Raw genomic sequence first — 16,941 nt, 5'->3', positions numbered from 1 at the left:
CAAATGGTGTGCATACGAAAGGCGACGATAGATGATTTGCTTGCAATGCAAGCATGCAATTTGCTATGCCTACCTGAGAATTACCAGATGAAGTACTACTTTTACCACATACTTTCCTGGCCACAGCTTCTATACGTTGCTGAAGATTACAATGGTAAGATAGTTGGATATGTGTTAGCCAAAATGGAAGAGGAAACTACAGAGTGTCATGGACACATCACTTCCCTTGCTGTTGTGAGGACTCACCGTAAACTTGGTTTGGCTACTAAACTCATGACCGCTGCTCAGAATGCCATGGAACAGGTAATATATAATTTATTTTATTCTGTAATTTTAATGTAATTACTAAAGAAAAATTGGTTGAACAAGGGAAATTAGATTCATTTGTTAAAAAAATAAGTAAGTGATATTAGGAGAGTGTTTTGATAAGCAATTTAGTTTTGGGAATTAGACAGTTAGTTCTATATATGCCCCAGTTGTTAACTTGTTAGTCAGAATTATCTGATTAAGTTTGAATGCCGTGGAACAGATAATATACCCTCTATCAATTATTCCCTCCATTTCAATTTGTTTGAATTGACACCAAGTTTAAGAAAATAAATGAGACTTTTGAATCTTGTCGTCTTATATGTAATGTTACCAAAATGCCCTTTGAATCTTGTGGTCTTAACTATGCCAGGTAGGATGTTGGGTGTAAAGAGTTACTTACTGAATATAGAAAGCGACATTCTTTTTTAAACGGACTGTAAAAGGAAAGCAAGACAATCAAATTGAAATGGAGGGAGTATTTAACTCTATAATTTAATGTAATTATAAATAAAAGATTTGATGAAGTGCTTTAGTTCCTGATATTGCATTTCTTTAAATTGTTTTAACAAGTGATTAAGTTAGGGGATTGGATTCTTTTGTTTAGAGCATAAATAAGTGATTTGGTTCTCGATATTAGATTGGTAGAAGAGTGTTTTGATAAGTAATTTTGTTTTGGAAATTGATAAGTTCCCTTGTTGAATTATTTAATTATAAAATTTAATGTAATTATAACAAGTAAATTGAGAAACTGCTTTAGTTCCTGATATTACATTTCTTTAATAGAAAACTTGTTTCAACAAGTGATTAAATCTGGAAATTAGATTCATTCGTTAAAAGAATAAAATAAGTAATATAGTTTTGGAAATTAGATAGTTATTTGTGTGAAAATGGATGTATGGCTCAGTTGTTAACTTGTTAGTTGGAATTGGCTGATTACATTTGATGGTATGAAGATTTTGGTTACCGGTGTCATGCTTGGACCTTTTTATTTTTTCTGTGTGTGTGCTTTGATAGTTTGATTGGGTTAAGCACGAGCCTAATCAAGGCTAAGTTGTAGCTAGTCCAACTCAACGCCTTAAGTGCTGTTCAAACTCTGGATTGAAATAAAAATGGTAAGCTCAAGGGCAGGCTTGACTAGTTTAACCAAAGAGCTTAATTTTGGCCCCTTTTTATTTGGAAGTATTATTATCACAAATTTGGTGGGAACTAGCATAATAAACCAAAGAAAATATGGTTGGTCTGAGATAAATGAGTCCAATAAACCAACAAGAAACTGAACTTTAAAAATGACTGCTGAAGAGGAAGAAAAGAGTAAACTATGATAACTATCTGCTCTTAAAATTAAAGTAGAACTTAAACCATAAAGACTTTTAGATACTAGCATTTGACCTTAAGCTATTGGGCAACAGCAGTCTAATGCCTCTGAGGGAAACAAAAAGCTGAAGGCTATTGAGAGTCCAAAGGGATAGTGGAAAAGGGACAAGCAATGCCTGAAGCTTGGTGGAAATAACTGGACAGTTGTGCCAATGAGCATGATCTGGTACAAGATTAGAAAAGAAAACAAATAATGAGTGAACTTGTTCTGCTTGTTTAGTGTTCAAGCAGTAATTGAGCTCAAGCTTTGCCCGATAACCAACAGGCTTGGGTTGAGCTATATTCGTGAACCCCAATCATTTACCCTATTCTTGAATACTGAAAAACTTGATGTGGTGAGACAAGTGGAACAATGCACCAGGTTTCAGTGCAGTGCTCTGAGTCCTGTCTTGTAGGACTGTGATTGGTTTGAAATTATTAGTCTTGATCATTATAATTAGATACCATGAGTTAGGTTTCTATAAGTGTGGGTGTATCTTAATTTTCTGATGTCAGGCAGATTAAGCATTTCCGATTGTCTTAGATTAATGTAGACTAAAATAACACATTGGAGGCAAGAAGCCCATAGGAAATGCGAAAGCTTTAGTTTAGTGCAATATGTGAAAGAAAAGCATTGTGACGAGGCACATTTCAATGAAATTATGTGGATTGTTCCGGAAACTTTTTGTTCCCTTCATCTTTTGTCAATGAGCTTTTAGGTGTTTAGTGCTGGCGCTCTACCAGCAGTTGGAACATTATTGTTTTATAAAATTATAATTTTGCGTCCGTAAGTTTGCCATATATTTTGGCAACTGTTATTATATTGTGCCATTAGTTAGCTCCTCCTACCAAAGACCCCCCTCGACACACCCTCTGATCAAAACTAAGGGTGTGTTTGGTATGAAGCTAAATGATTTTTATGGAGAATGTTTTCCTGGAGAATATTTTTCTTGGAAAATAGGTGGTTTTCTTACTTATATTCTGGTATTTGCTAAGTAAGCAAAAATATATTATCCCTAGAGCATTTATATATAATCTAGGAAAGCACTATGAGGGTGGGGGGTGGGGGTGTTGGGAATGGGGGAGGAGACAATGAGCTTGTAATGCCACTTATGGAATTTTTCTCCCCTACTCCCATTATGGAAATCATTTTCCTAATTTTAAGGAACTTGTTTCCTTGAGAAAATGTTTCCAGAACAATTTGACTAACCAAACTCCGGAAATATGTTTTCCTCCGTACCAACACACCCTAAAAGAAGATGAAATTTCAATGGTGGAAGGTCTTGTTTTAGTTTACAACTAATGCTGGTCCTCTTCGAAGCCCAAGTTTTTGGTAGCATGTGAGCATAGTATCAATGTAATTAGATAACATATTATTGGATTTCTGACTCAATGAGTTATAGTTTTTTGGAACTTTGCTCCTGTGTTCATTAAGTCACTGTTATTCCTTTGTTGATTCTATAATGAGCTTAAAGTTGAAACGAAACAGAATAATCTTATTTAGCATGCAAATTCTTTATCCTGACGCAAAAATGTTCCTCAGTTGGGATGCTACTAACAATAAGGTCCGGTTCTGCTTTTGGTAAAGGTTTTTGGAGCAGAGTATGTCTCTCTGCATGTGAGGAAGAGCAACAGGGCTGCATTTAAGCTGTACACAGAGACATTAGGATATAAGATTCATGATATGGAAGCCAAGTACTATGCAGATGGGGAAGATGCTTATGATATGAGGAAGGAATTGAAGGGCAAGAAGCACCACCAGCACCAGCATCATCATCATCACCACCATGGTGGTGGATGTTGCTCTGGTGAGGCGAAGGTAGGAGCAAAGGAGGGAGCAGCAGAAGCAAAATCAGCGTGATTGTGGATGTGAAGTTTGGGAATAAGAAATTGTCCCGAGTCAATTTACTTACAAGAAATACATGTTAGATGTTACTACTGTATGTTTTCTATGTGAAACTACTATGTCTTCGAAGGTTGGAACATTTGTACAACCAATGCCTTTTGTTTTTCTGATATAGTTTTCACCGTTCATATCTGTTCCTGAGGAGGAACCGAAACATGCACTGAAACTGGGCAATTTTGTGTTATCGATAATCATACTGGAAGAAGATTGATGGTATGTTGGACAACTGGTTGTTCATGAACTGCATTATCTGCGCGTTTTATGGCAGTCGTTTGGGCAAATAAACTATACTATTTATAGTCTTTGGTGCCATTAAATCATTCACTATGCTTGAGGCGCAAAAGGAATGATAAACAGGTAACTCATTGCCATGCTCAGAAGTAGGTTGAAAGAAATATTGCTTCGTTTAGTTCTTCTCACCATCACCTCCAATAAACACAGTTCTCTCCTTCAATAGTCTCTAACCTTAACCTAGCAAGAACAGGTACCAAATTTGTAAAATTAATAGTATTACAAACTATTGAAATATTGAATTTTACAAATGTGCCTATCTTGATTAAATACGTTGCTACCATTTTACCTTATTTTATTATACCTTGTACAAACTTCATATTAATTGTTACTAGATCAAATAATAAGTTTAAACTTTCGTTTGTTGCATCCCTGCATTATTATTAATAGTTCTGAATGATCAAGGGTTTAATAAATTTAAGGGAAAACAACACAAAATACCCCTAAAATGTAAAATAATTTCCCGCTCATGCCCCGTCTTAAGCTAATTTTGTTTCTTACCCAATAGGCCAAAAATATTTACCCGAGCACCCCCTCACCTAAAATTTTTCCTCCATGATACCATCGTAGTATATTTATATATCATGATGGTATCATGAAGGACTAAAAGAAGAACTGAAACAATCCTCCATGATACCGTCTTAGTAAATTATGTACCATGATGGTATCATAAAGGACTGAGGAGTGTCTCATTGAAGGATTGAAGCAATCCTCCATGATACCATCACAGTATATGTATATAAGATGATGGTATCACAGAGGTTTTGGAGAAAAGTGTGTTTTTTGAATCAATGATCATGATACCATCTCAGTATATTTAGGCCTAAGTCATAAATGGACTCCTGAACTTGTCCTGATTTTTCATTTAGATCCCTTAACTGAAACGTTGATCATCTGGACCCTCGAACATAAGATAAAATGTGCCATTTGAACCCCTGTGCCAAATACCCGGTAGGCACACGCGTGCAAAGGTAATCGCTTTTAAACAGCGTGAGTTACCAATTTTTTTTCTTTTTTTTTTTTAAAATTTTAATCATTAAAAATTAATTTTAACAAAACTCTATTTAAATAATTAAAAAAATTGAAAAAACCAACCCATCCTCTCCGATAGCCCACTTCCGGCCGCCGCCATAAGCCGCCATCGCCACCGCCTCCGCCGCTACTCCACTTCAAAATCTATTTAAATAAATCTCCGACAAAAAACGGCACCATTTTTTTAATTATTTAAATAGATTTTGAAGCAGCGGCGGCGGCGGGGAGGCAAAACAAGCGTGAAGTGGGCTACCCGTGAGAGGATGGGTTGGTTTTTTCGTATTTTTTAAAATTATTTAAATAGATTTTAAAATTAATTTTTCTTAAATTAATTTTTTTTGTTGACATGTCTTTCACTTTTCCATGTCACTGGTCTATTTTTCCATGTCACCGCAAGTGGATCGCATGCGTGTGCTCACGAAGACAAGGCTCAAATGACACATTTTATCTTATGTTCGAAGGTCCAAATGGTCAACGTTTCAGTTAAGGGGTCTAAATAAAAAATTAAGACAAGTTCAGGGGTCATCTATGACTTTGGCCGTATATTTATATACCATGTTGGTATCATAATTTTGAGGACATTTCGGATAAATAGTTTCAGAGGCATGAAAGTAAAAGGGGTATAGACAGATAAATTTTTTTTTTTTTTTAAGGGGACGGCACGTTCTTTCCCTTAAATTTAATCAGTAAGATGATATTCAGTGCGTTTTTGTGCGTAATGGAAACTTCTCTTAAAGTATGCACTTTCATCTAATTAGGAAATTTCTTTAGGACATGGAAGTCCACTTTAGCCAAGGATTATATTAACTAATCGTATTTTTCTATGATGTTGAACACATTGATTCTGAAGCTCATTAGTCAATACGCGTAAAAACTTGCTGTGGAGAATCTGATTTGGGAATGAATTAAAGTACCTGCTATTTAACTATTCTCATAAAGATCTTTCTTCTCTTGATTAGGGAATATAATCTATCAAGGATCTTTTTCTCCATCTCATGGTCTCATTCTACTTTCTATTGCGATTTCTGTTTTGGGTTTCAAACCAAAATTGGATATAATTATATAAACATCGCCTTCTGATGATCATATACTTTGAGATTTTATTAGTACGTGAATTTTTCGTACACAATTGAAAATTGAGTTGAGTTGAAATCCGAAAACCTAATACTCCATTTTTTTTAAAGAATAAAAAAGGTGTATTCACAATGAAGAAAATAATCCAATTGAGGGCATATTCTGTTTGGATTATCCAAGTTGTTTTGAACTATCTTCATAACCGATAATTTGTAATTTAGTTCGCGCGAGATCACTGATTTATTAGCATGTAAAATTGCTCTTTTTGGTTTGGCTTAATGCATATGCGGCTAGGGGTGGGCATGGTATGGTAAATACTGATTACCATACCAAAACCGAAATTTTTTATACTGCGGTTTCGGTATTATGATATTCGATGCATTTTATTTGGTATGCATTTTAAAAAGTTTGGTATTGATGCAGTGATTCTAGATTCATAAAGAAAATACCAAATACTCATACCGAATATATAATTACATATACAATTCATATATCTTAGTATTATAATACTAACAAATATATCAACTAGTATTATTAGAAAACTAATTATTTAAACGTTGAAACTTTGACTATTCTATCTTGATTTAAATGTCTTTTTTGTGTAATCTTTGAATATTTTTACATGTGTAAGGGATTTAGTGCATAATAATTGAGACGTTTTTTAAGTAGTGGAAGTCATAATTCTCCACGATATGAGTATATGTTAGTCGAAGTCGGAAAAACTATGATACCGATTTACCGTACCGTAAAATGTCAAAACCGAACTTTAAATACCGAACCATACCGAATTAATTTGGTACGGTAATGGTATAGTATTTTTAGAAACAGAAAATCAAAATTACCATACCGAAATTTTAAATACCGTACCATGCCCACCCCTATAATGCGGCCCCTAAATCTGTCCCCTTTTTTCATTTTGGCACTTCAACTACTTGTTGTTCCTATTGAACTCCTGAACTTTGCCTCAAGTGTGTCTATCAAACACAATCCGACTTACATAGCATTTATGGTGAGTTTTATTTTTTTAGCCTTGCGCGTGAATGTCAATCGCATCCTACGTGAAAAATTCAACCAATTAAAACACCCTACCCATTTTAATTATACACATCAAATAGGAAGAAGTGTGTTATTTATGTTATATAAGTGAAGAACCACCACTTAAACCAATCAAATAAAAAGCTAGAAAATAAGAAATCAAAATTGGAAACTAAAACTGAAAAAATAAGAAAACAAAACTGGAAAATAAAAATCCAAAGATGGAAAATAAAAACTAAAAACTAAAATTGGAAAATCAAAAACTGAAAAATAAGAAATCAAAACTGGAAACCAAACCGAAAATTAAAAAATCAAAAATTGTTTGAATTTTCCACATAGGATGTAATTGACATTCACACGTAAGGCTAAAAAAAATTGAAAAATTAAAACTCAACATATATGTTATGTAAGTCAGATTGTGTTTGATAGACACATTTGAGGCCAAGTTCAGGAGTTCAATAAAAACAACACTTAGTTGAGGTGCCACAATAAAAAAAGGGGACAAATTTAGGAGGCCGCATATGCATTAAGCCTTTTAGTTTTAATCATCAAATATTGTGGCGTAACAGAATTAAATACTAACTGATTGCACTTTTCAAAATCAAAAGAAGGTATAGATATGAAGTCACTATTTGAGTTCATTGAGATTAAGTAGGCGTTTGGACATGAGCTTTGATCTCATGAGATGAAATTTAAATCATCTAAAAAGGCATGATTTAGAATTTCAAATTATGATTTAAAATTTTTTAAATGTAAAAGTTGATCCATAAATTTATATTTTGTAAAAATAGATCCATAAGTTGGTAGATATATTTACTGATAATGTTTACCAACCAATTTATATCAAATTTTAAAAGATCTACAAGTTGGTAGTATATTTATAATAAATTTAGGCTAAAGCCATCGATAGACCCCTGAACTTGTCTTGATTTTCCATTTAGACCCCCCAACTGAAACGTTGACCATTTGGACCCTCGAACACAAGCTAAACTGTGCTATTTGAACACAGTCCAGATCAAGTGTGGTGCGTGAGCTACACTTGCTGTGACATAGAAAAATAGACCAATAAAAATAAGTCATCTCTCAACAAAAAAATTAATTTTAAGAAAATTAATTTTAAAATATATTTAAATAACTTTTTAAAAAAATCAAAACGCAACCTACCTTCCGATCGTCTGAAAACCTAGCAACCCATCCTCTCGTCAAGAGAAGAAACCAAGCTTCAAAATCTATTTAAGCAATTAAAAAAAAAATCGCCGACGGAGATTTGTTTAAATAGATTTTGAAAGTGGAGCGGAGGCGGAGCGACGGCAGAGCGAGCGATGCGGCGGGGGCGAGAGCTGAGAGGATGAGTTAGGTTTCATTTTTTTTTAATTATTTAAATAGATATTAAAATAGAGTTTTTCTTAAAATTAATTTTTAATGATCAAAAATTTTAAAAAAGAAAAAATTTGGTCTCTCACGCTCTGTTTAAAGCAGTGTACTGCACGCATGTGCCAAGCTGGCACGATGTGTTCAAATGACACAGTTTAGCGTATGTTCGAGGGTCCAGATGGTCAACGTTTCAGTTGGGGGGTCTAAATGAAAAATCAGGACAAGTTCAGGGGTCTATCGATGACTTTAGCCATAAATTTATTCTTACCAATCATGTGGGAGGATTATATTAAAGAGTAGTTACACTATACTCATGTTCAATTTTCCATTTTATTGAACTAAAGTTTGATCAATTGATGTTATATTCTTTAGAAAGGCTTTCTAGTAGAGTATAAATTTCGTTATGAACTATAACTTGCTTATTTGGTAAGATTGTATAAGAATTAAGATAGTTTTGATGGTTTTTACAACTTATGAGAATTTTATGTCTATAAGAAAAAATAAAATTTAAAAAATGTAAATTACATATCCAAATAAAATTTCAACTTTAAATTATTATGATTTCATCTCACCATATCAAATGATGTCCAAACTGCGCCTCAAAGATGAAATACGTTAGAGACTTCTTAAATGAGTCCGGAACCAAAATAACCCAAAAAAAAGGGTATGAACCAAAATACCCCAGGAAAAAAATAGGTACAAAAGTACCTTTAACGCATGATTTTCATGCGTTATTGGTTGTTCTGTTTTTTTTTTTTCAAACTTTGTACCATAGATTAATCTGCCAGACTCCAAAACTTGAATATTTTGTATAGAACCCTATATTTTTTTTTTAACGCACGATAATGTAGGCCCAATACATCAAGGATTCACGATAGTCATTTTAGGGGTTGGAAAAGGTCAAGTAAGTTTTGTTTGAAAAAACTTAGTGTTTTTTCCATACTTTGACCAACGATTAGTCGTGTGTCAAGACTCCGAAACGTCAATATTTTATATAGAACACGATATTTTTTACGCGTACAATAATGTAGGCCTAATACATCAAGGATACGTAGACGTTCGGATAGTCATTTTAGGGGTTGAAAAGGTGCCCGAAGTAAGTTTTGCTTGAAAAACTTAGTGTTTTTTTCATACTTTGACCAACGATTAGTCGCCAAGACTCCGAAACGTCAATATTTTATATAGAACACGATATTTTTTCGCGTACAATAATGTGGGCCCAATACATCAAGAATACGTAGACGTTCGGATAGTCATTTTAGTTGAAAAAGGTGCCAGAAGTTTTGTTTAAAAACTTAGTGTTTTTCATACTTTGACCAACGTTAGTCGTATTGTCAAGACTAAACGTCAATATTTTATATAGAACTCATGTTTTTTTACTATAATGTTCCACATCATTTAAACGTTCGGATCGTCGTTTTAGGAGTTAAAAGGTTCCCGGTGGTTTTGTTTGAAAAAAACTTAGTGTTTTCCATACTGATGTTGTAATATTTTATATAAACACGATATTTTTTTCTTACGTACAATAATATAGTGCCCAATACATCAAGGATACATGTTCTGATAGTCATTTTAGTTAAAAGGTAAATAAGTTTTGTTTGAGTAAGGTTATTTTAGTCAATTTTATATGTCGAGAAAATTAGTCAGCTTTATTTTCAAAAATTTAAACCGCAGAAGTGAAATTGACATTCACAATTCACAACTACATTACCCTGAAATTTTTACGTTGAAATCTATTGCGTATCATCATCTTATAAGTAAATAAAACCGAAAATTTCACGCAAATTTGGGGAAAAATTGAAATTGAATGGGATAAAAGGTGTTTTTTAAAAATCGGTTTTTTGTCCGCATAGATCTAAAAAAATACGCAAAGTTAAAAAAAAAACGCGTAAATCGGTCCGTCAGCGCAAAGTTATGACCATCTAAAGTTTGACCACTTTACAACTAGTTTTTTCACCTTATATTTTTAGAATTAGATTTATATTCAAAAAAGTTATGTCTTAATTAAAAATAACACGCTTAAATCAAAACCTTAAAAAATAAAACATTAAACCTTAAACAAATTTACAAATAAAACGATGATCCGAACGTCATATCCTTGATGTATTAATTATAGTACGCAAAAAAAATACAGTTCTATATAAAATGTTGACGTTTCGGATCTCACCATATAATCGTTGGTCAAATATGGAAAAAACACTAAATTTTTTTAAACAAAACTTACTTCGGACACCTTTTTTCAACCCTAAAATAACTATCCGAACGTCTACGTATCCTTGATGTATTGGGCCCATTATTGTTAGAAAAATATTGGTTCTATATAAAATATTGAGTCTTGACACACGACTAATCGTTGGTCAAAGTATGGAAAAAACACTAAGTTTTTCAAAGGGATAGCTTACCCCCGAACTATACCCGAATTTATACACACCTTACTTTCCCCGCCTATTACCTAAACTTATTTAAAACCCGAATAATTACCCTAAACGTCGATGTGGCAAAGAAAGTGTGTTTCGCTCTCTTGAGAGTGAGAAACAAAAAAAGAGGAAAACTTAATTTTTTTTTCTTAAAAATCAGCATTTTCTTAAAAATTTGAAAATAAATCTAGTCTTCCACATTTAGTTTTAAAAAACTTTTCCACATGTTAAGAAAATAATTAATTTTTTCAAAATTTTATAAAAATTCAGCTTTTTTTCACATTTTGGCAAAAAAATATTTTTCCGGATTTTATTTGAAAAATAAAAGTGTCCTAAGAAAATGAAATCAAGATTTTTTAAGACATTTTAAAAAAATAATCAAGTTTTCCATATTTTTAACAAATCCATTTTTCCATATTTAAAAAAAAAAATCATTTTTCGCTTTTTTTTTCTTTTTCAAAAAATTTTAAAAATCCTTTTTTTAAAAGAAAATTCGAATCCATGTTTTTTAGTTTTTTTTTTTATTTTTTTAAATGGGTTAAAAAAAAATCAAATTTTCAAATTAAAAAAAAAAGACGGTTTTAAAACTCATTTTTTTTTTAATGAAAATTCGCTTTTTTATTTTTATTTTAAAAAAAATTGACACGTAAGCCGAAAAAAATTAAAAAAAAAAAAAAGAAAACAAATAAATACACACGTGGCAAGGAGAGTGTATGTCACTCTCCCATCAAAAGATTCAAATAAGTTTAGGGGTAATAGGACCACAGAGGTGAAGAAATTCGGGCATAGTTCGGGGGGTAACGGTGCCTTATCCCTTTCAAACAAAGCTTACCTTTTCAACCCCTAAAATGACTATCCGAACGTCTACATATCCTTGATGTATTGGGCCTACATTATCCAAAAAAAATATCGGGCCTATATATAAAATATTGACGTTTCGGAGTCTTGAGACACGACTAATCGTTGGTCAAAGTATGGAAAAAACACTAAGTTTTCAAAAAAACTTTCGCACCTTTTCAACCCCTAAAACGACTATCCGAACGTCTTGAATATGTATTGGGCCTACATTATTGTACGAGAAAAAATATCGTGCTCTATACAAAATATTCAAGTTTTGGAGTCTCGAAGCATGATTAATCTATGATTAAAGTATGTAAAAAAGTTTGAAAGAAAGGAAAAAGGAAAGAAAGAAAGAAAGAAAGAAAGAAAAAAAAAAAAAAAACAGAACATCCAATAACGCATGAAAATCATACGTTAAAGACTTTAACGACCCGTCTCGTTAAGTGTTAGAACGAACTATACGCGCAAAAAATAACTTGCACTGCTTTTTTTTTTCCCAGGTATTTGGTTCATAAGGTTATTTTGATTCCGGACCCCTTCTTAAACAGAGAGTTCCAAGGAAGTGGAAAACCAATGTAGCTTCGTACTATAATTTTACACGTCTATCTTTTGTCAAAATCAGGGCGCTGTTTACTTTATGGTGTCCTTTTTGCCAGCAAATTAGGCTAAAGTGATAACGTATATTTTTTACAAGTTGTAGCTGTCGATTATCGGAATAATAATAATCAATAATTGAAGGCTAAATGCCAAAAGCCTTAAAGATTTCTACATCTCAAAAGACAAAAAAGAGGTTCGTTAGCTCTTAATATAATTGCATGCTTTTGCTTTTGATTAATCCAACAAAATACCCTGCAGTGTCCAATTCAAATTTTCAATCTTGATCTTTAGCTAAGCTCTTGTTGCTCTTCTTGCAATAATAAGCACTTAGTCCCTGTTAGAAAACTATATAATTGCAAACGAGAAAAGTTTTAGAAAAAGGAGAGAAATAGGGAGAAATGAATTTTTGGCCCTTTATAAACTTTTTTTTTTAGACTTTTTACAAGAGAGATCTTCATTTTTTACATATAAAAATACGGAAAAAAAACACATAAGAGATCCTTATTTTCTTTTACTCAATTTGTAAGAAGCCAAAAGATCTTATTTCCTCGAGAGAAACTTTGTATTTCACTTCTTGTTAGCGTGTGTATATAATAGAAGAAAACACTCTCTTATTTATAGGAGAAAAACTTCTTGCCCTCCAAGTAATATAAGATGAACACACATATACTCATATATATTATAGAATAGACATACATATACGCATATATTTTATAACACTCCCCCTTGGATGTCCGTTAATAGATAATATGCCTTGTTAAAACCTTACTAGAAAAAACTCATGAGAAAAATCCTAGTGAATGAATAAGAGTACACATATCCAGGAATATGAATTAATAGCTTCCCTATTAAAAACCTTTGCGAGGAAAACCCAATGGGACAAAACCTCCGCTAAGGGAAAAAAGGGTACAACGTGTATTATCCTCCCCCCGATGAAAACATCACTTAGTGTCTCGGAGACGACGCATTTCAATCTTGTATATCAGCTTCTCAAGTGTTGAAGCTGGCAATGCCTTAGTGAACATATCTGATAAATTACCACTTGAGCTAACTTGTTGAACATCTATTTCACCATTCTTTTGAAGATCATGTTTAGAAAAGAACTTTGACGAAATGTGTTGTATTATCTCCTTTGATATATCCTTCTTTCAATTGATCTATGCAAGCTTCATAAAATATTGTTGAAATCTTCATCTCCAGATAAACATCATACTATTGCAAAATGTGCTGAATTATTGATCTCAGCCAGACATGCATTCTTGACTTGCTTTGTAAGTAAGCTATCACCTTGACAGGACCTGAATAAGTATCAATAATTGGTTGTCATATAGGACGTCACAATTTGGCAGTATCCTCACATGCAAATTGATAACTTGCTTAAAGACCAAACTTCATGTAATAATAAAAATAATGCCCTGCATTTTACATAACCAACAAAACCTTGATATAGATTTGTTTATCCAATAATAAACAAATCTATATCAATAACCTCTTTTGTAGTATATAATTGTTCATGATCCAATATACCTATGATGTTCATGAGGTCTAAATTATATTTATTATATCTAGTGACATCACAACCATCGGGGTACTCAATGGAATCACACCCATAAGATTTGCTGAAGCTTTATTTTCGTAAACCTTATATGCTTCAGACCAATTCAAATCCATACGAATTTTCTTTCATTGTCTATATAACCATATTGACAACAATTAATTATACGCATTCAAAATTTTCATGTATTTCCAGACTGCAAAACAACTTCATTGCATCCACCACAGGAGAATAGATCTCCATACAATAATGTCAGGATTTTTGCGAAAAACCTTTATACCACAAGGCACAAACCTTACTTTATATTTACGGTTTTTATTTTTCGTTTTATTTTTGCACAAGAACCCATTTGTAACCCACTGGCATTATACCTTGAGATCCTTGGAGTATATGTCCAAAACATCACTTTTCCAAGTGAAACAAAATATACTTGAATTGCGTATTTTATTTGGCCAATCATTATATTTGTCAACATTCTTTGACAGATTTGAATTCAAGATCCTCATCACTATTTATAATGTTAAGCGCTACATTATATGAGGTTTATAAACACTTACTTTAAAATTTATTTTTTATTCTAATGAAATGATTTATAGCCACAAAATATCTGAGGTTTATTTTAACCACAAATTTCACAAGTCTTCTGTTCTTTTTTAAATTTTGTGTCAAATCAAACGATATCACATAAATTAGGACGGATGGAGTATCATATTAGTCGCTCTAGCTCATGCCTCTACTGTACCAACTCCCCCACTACTTCCTTTTTGTAATGACTCGGACGCGAGTCAATCCCCTACTTTACATGCCTTTGTTAGCCACCAGAGTGTACACTCAGGCCACTCTCAAAATACTCCTTGTACTTCTGTTTTGTTAACTTAATATACAACACTACCTTTCTTTTGTTCAAAAAAAAAAAAAAAACAGTTGGTACATGAAAGTAGTTCCAATTTTGCTCCTCTAGGGAACCTGAATAAGCTCAATGCTAGGCAACTAGGGAAGGGAAGGAAACGAAAAAAGTACTATTACAAGAAGGGAAATAATAGAAGAAAGAAGATGGTGGACTTGATAAGAAATTTCTCCAGTTTGATTTTCTCCCTATTTCTTTTGTCAAATCAAGCAAGAAAATAGAAATTCTCTCATTTTTATTCTCTTCCCTCGTCGTCAAGTACCAAGAAAATCATTTCCTTTGTAAGCTACAAATTGTCTAATAATAATCACTTATTCGTGAAAGAACAAATCGCTAACATTGGAGTTCGGGCGTATTTTTGCAGTCATTAAAAAAATAGTATGTTTTTTTTTTTTTTAAAAAATGGGTATTTCTTGGATAACAACGAAATACCCACACACACACACTGCCCGGTGTGCCGAATAAGTTGTTGCATTTATACGAATAAACGCGTAGAAAATTATTATTATTATTTTTTTTTTTTTTGCATTTCGCTGTGCAATTCACTAGATTTTTTTTTTTTTGCAATTCGTGAAAGAAGCTCATGCAATTTTTTAGTGAATTGCATTTCGATTGTCAGCAATTGGTCAACGAAATAGACTTTTTTTTTTTTTTTTTTTTTTTTTTTTTTTTGCATTTCGTGAATTAGTTTTTTTTATTTTATTTCGTCTCTAAAAAAATTGAATTTATATATATATATATCTATTTGCTGATCTACCAAAATGCAAATATATATATATTTTTTTTGTATTTCGTTGATATACCAACGAAATAGGAAATTATAATTTTTTTTTTTTTTTTTTGCATTATTAAAAAAAAACGAAATAGGATAAAATTATTTCGTTCATATAAAAAACGAAATTGGAATATATACATACATACATATATATATATATATATTTTTATATATATATATATATATATATATATATTTTCCAATTTCGTTTTTAGATGAACGAAAATAAAATTTAAAAAAACTATTTGAAAAACTATTTCTCATTGATTTAAAAAAAAAACTTTCTTTCATTAATTTCCCAAAAAAAAAAAAAAAAAAAAAGCCTATTTCCAATTGTCAAGTACGAATTGCAAAAAAAAAAAAAAAAAGAGCATAAATCACTTTGCATGCACACACAGTTCTTTCCTAATTGCAAAAAAAAAAAAAAAAATTGCACAAAAATGCAAAAATAATAATAATAATAATAATTTATTGCATTTATTCTTGAAAGAACTCGCTAACATTGTGACAAATGTATAACTTGGAATATAAGACTCTGTTAACAGAAACAAATTAAAGAAAAAAACAGAATGCCACCCAATTTTTGTTACTTTTAGTTTTTCTCTTTCTATAGGTCAATCATGCGTAAGAAACGGAACCCACAACAAAAACTGTAAAATGGCAATATAAACACGGCAAAAATGTGAGATATGAATTTAGGCCCTACAAGCAAAAGTATTGAACTTATCCAGTGAAGCCACAAAAAGTGCTATAGTAATATATAACCATGATATCGATGTAGATATAAGAAATAGGAAAAAACTTGCATAGCGAGTCACGACTCACGAAACACTACAAATAACTTTTTGGCTAACAAATTAAAGCTAGTTTGTCTTCTCTAGCCATTAAATCCTTGAGGAATTTTTTATCATTAATGACATTTATCGATTTTGATAAATGGATACAATTAATGTTTTTTTTTTTTTTTTTTTTTTTCTCTCATATCTGTCCACTTGAGACAACGGCTTATTGTTGTATATGACACTTCAGCCGAGCATATAATTGAGGTTGAGATTGTGAATATAAAATTATGAAGTTTAATTAATTTCGTTGTTTATAGAAACTAATGTCCACTTAAGGTTATCTCAATTTTCTCTCCGTGTGGTTAATAATTTGTATAATACCTTTGTTCATTATAATTTATACATGCTTGAACCTCATTACAGTTTTTAGCATTTTTTTTTCTTACATATACTATACTCGAAAATCACTAATCTAATTAATTCTGAATTTACGTCAAATGAAACATTAGGAAAGTAAAATACTTCCTATCAAGAAGTTTTCTATTATCGTGCTTGAATTCAAAATTTCCAACTAAAAATAGAGGATTCTCAACCAATTTATCGCACTCATTGGTGATAGTAATTGAAATTTGCTATATAAAAAATAAAAATAAAAATAAAAAGATGCCCTTATTCGTTCTTATCTAGTGCAAAA

General features: G+C 31.9%; 1 protein-coding gene across 1 annotated transcript; it reads left to right on the top strand.

The window, feature by feature from the left end:
- On the top strand, positions 1-3,794 carry LOC132063199 (N-terminal acetyltransferase A complex catalytic subunit NAA10). Its single transcript, XM_059455656.1, has 2 exons — positions 1-303; positions 3,251-3,794. Exons 1-2 carry the CDS (start codon positions 4-6, stop codon positions 3,521-3,523), a joined length of 573 nt encoding a protein of 190 aa, XP_059311639.1. The 5' UTR covers positions 1-3; the 3' UTR covers positions 3,524-3,794.
- The last annotated feature ends 13,147 nt before the right edge of the window (positions 3,795-16,941 follow it).

This window comes from Lycium ferocissimum, chromosome 7 (assembly GCF_029784015.1).
Source record: "Lycium ferocissimum isolate CSIRO_LF1 chromosome 7, AGI_CSIRO_Lferr_CH_V1, whole genome shotgun sequence".
Lineage (NCBI taxonomy): Eukaryota > Viridiplantae > Streptophyta > Magnoliopsida > Solanales > Solanaceae > Lycium > Lycium ferocissimum.
This window is presented reverse-complemented; position numbering and strand designations above follow the sequence as displayed.